The 1,514-nt window shown below is 41.3% G+C and overlaps 1 protein-coding gene across 1 annotated transcript in view; it reads left to right on the forward strand.

Moving 5' to 3' along the window:
• Positions 1–196: 196 nt before the first annotated feature.
• The window catches only part of LOC101853514 (slit homolog 3 protein), a gene marked incomplete at its 5' end in the record, with an annotated part of 9,543 nt that continues 8,225 nt past the window's right edge, over positions 197–1,514 (forward strand). The window contains 1 exon segment of the mRNA XM_013090318.1: positions 197–394. Coding sequence (XP_012945772.1) covers positions 227–394 — 168 coding nt within the window.

Below are 1,514 nucleotides of genomic sequence, written 5' to 3' on the forward strand. Positions count from 1 at the left end.
GGGGGGGGCACCAAAGCAAAACATACTGAGTAAAGGAGAGATAACAAAACATCCCTTTTCGACTTAATTGTTACAGAAAAAAAGGACATAGTGAGGGTCAGTCAAGCTCTCTATACACGACCCCTTCCCCCTTTCATCTCCAAGTCCACCTCCCCCGCCCACCTCAAGCTAAATTAACCCACCCACTTCTTCCCCAGGCTAAACACTCCCCGTGACGCAACACACGATGGTCGCCACGCCCACGATCGGCGCCCTCGTCCAATCAGCGCTCCTGTTGTTCCTAGCAAGCCACGCCCCCGTGAGCCACGCCCAAGTGCCATGCCCCGCCCGCTGCCGCTCCTGCTCCAATGGAGTGGCAGACTGCAGTCAGCAGAGTCTTACAGCCCCGCCCAAGGTAAGGTGGAAGGGAAATGATTGTTTTCGTTTTCTTTAGTAAGAGTTTTATACGGCATTTGCTGCACATTTAAGTCACGTAAGTCCCGAAGGTTAGTGGTGTTAGTAGATCGTAATGTACAAATATAAGGAGGAGAGATAAGGACCATATAATGTTTGATACAAAAGAAGGATCAAATAACATCCTATTTACATGATACAATCTCAACCTTCAGTGTTATCTAATCATAGCATACACTTGTCATAAAATTAGACATCACCTACAACTTTACTCTAGTCAGTGTTATTCCCAATCATTTCATCTCACCTCTCTTCTATTCTTTTATTATTCTTTCATTCCATCTCGTGGGCGGTTCAAATGTGTTGGCTCTTTTCCTAACAAAGATCTATCGTCTTAATACTCTCTAGTAATACCTCTGGTCTCCGGCACTAAACTAACTTATAATTTGTCTTTGAAGTACTGTAAAATAATTTTTCAAAACTAATCCACCTTCTTTACCCTTGTCTCATTTCATCGGTCTTCGAGTCACCCTGATACAACTATGACATCTCATCTCATCTCGAGTCAACTAATTTAATTAATAAAGTAGAGATAAGATAAGATAAGATACCTATACCACCTCTAATTTTGTTTGCATTTTATCTAAACGCATTTCAACTAATCTGAGACTACCTGACCACATTCCACCCTACCTTTTCTCACCTCGACAATTCTTCATTTTATCTCACCTCCATACTCATTCCACTTTATTCCATCTCGTCGTTCCACACTTCCGCATATTTTATCTCATACCGCTCCATACCTTACCCTATCCCATTTGACATATTCTTCTTCTCATTTCCTTTCATCTCTTTTTCTCATATTCTTTTCTTGCCTCTACTCATTTGACTTCTATTCATCTGCTATGTTAATCTCATCTCGCGATACCTTACCTTATCCCATTAGATATATTCTTCTTCTTGTTGCTGTTATTACTGTTGTTGTTGTAGCTGCTGTAGTTGTAGTTGTTGTTGTTGTCGTTGTTATTGTTGTTGTTGTTGCTGTCGCTTTTGTTGCTTCATCCCTATCATGCTGTTGCCTCGCTTCATCTCTATCAAATTGTTGCTTCATCCCTATCAAA

The sequence above is a fragment of the Aplysia californica genome, unplaced genomic scaffold, assembly GCF_000002075.1.
Source record: "Aplysia californica isolate F4 #8 unplaced genomic scaffold, AplCal3.0 scaffold01220, whole genome shotgun sequence".
NCBI lineage: Eukaryota > Metazoa > Mollusca > Gastropoda > Aplysiida > Aplysiidae > Aplysia > Aplysia californica.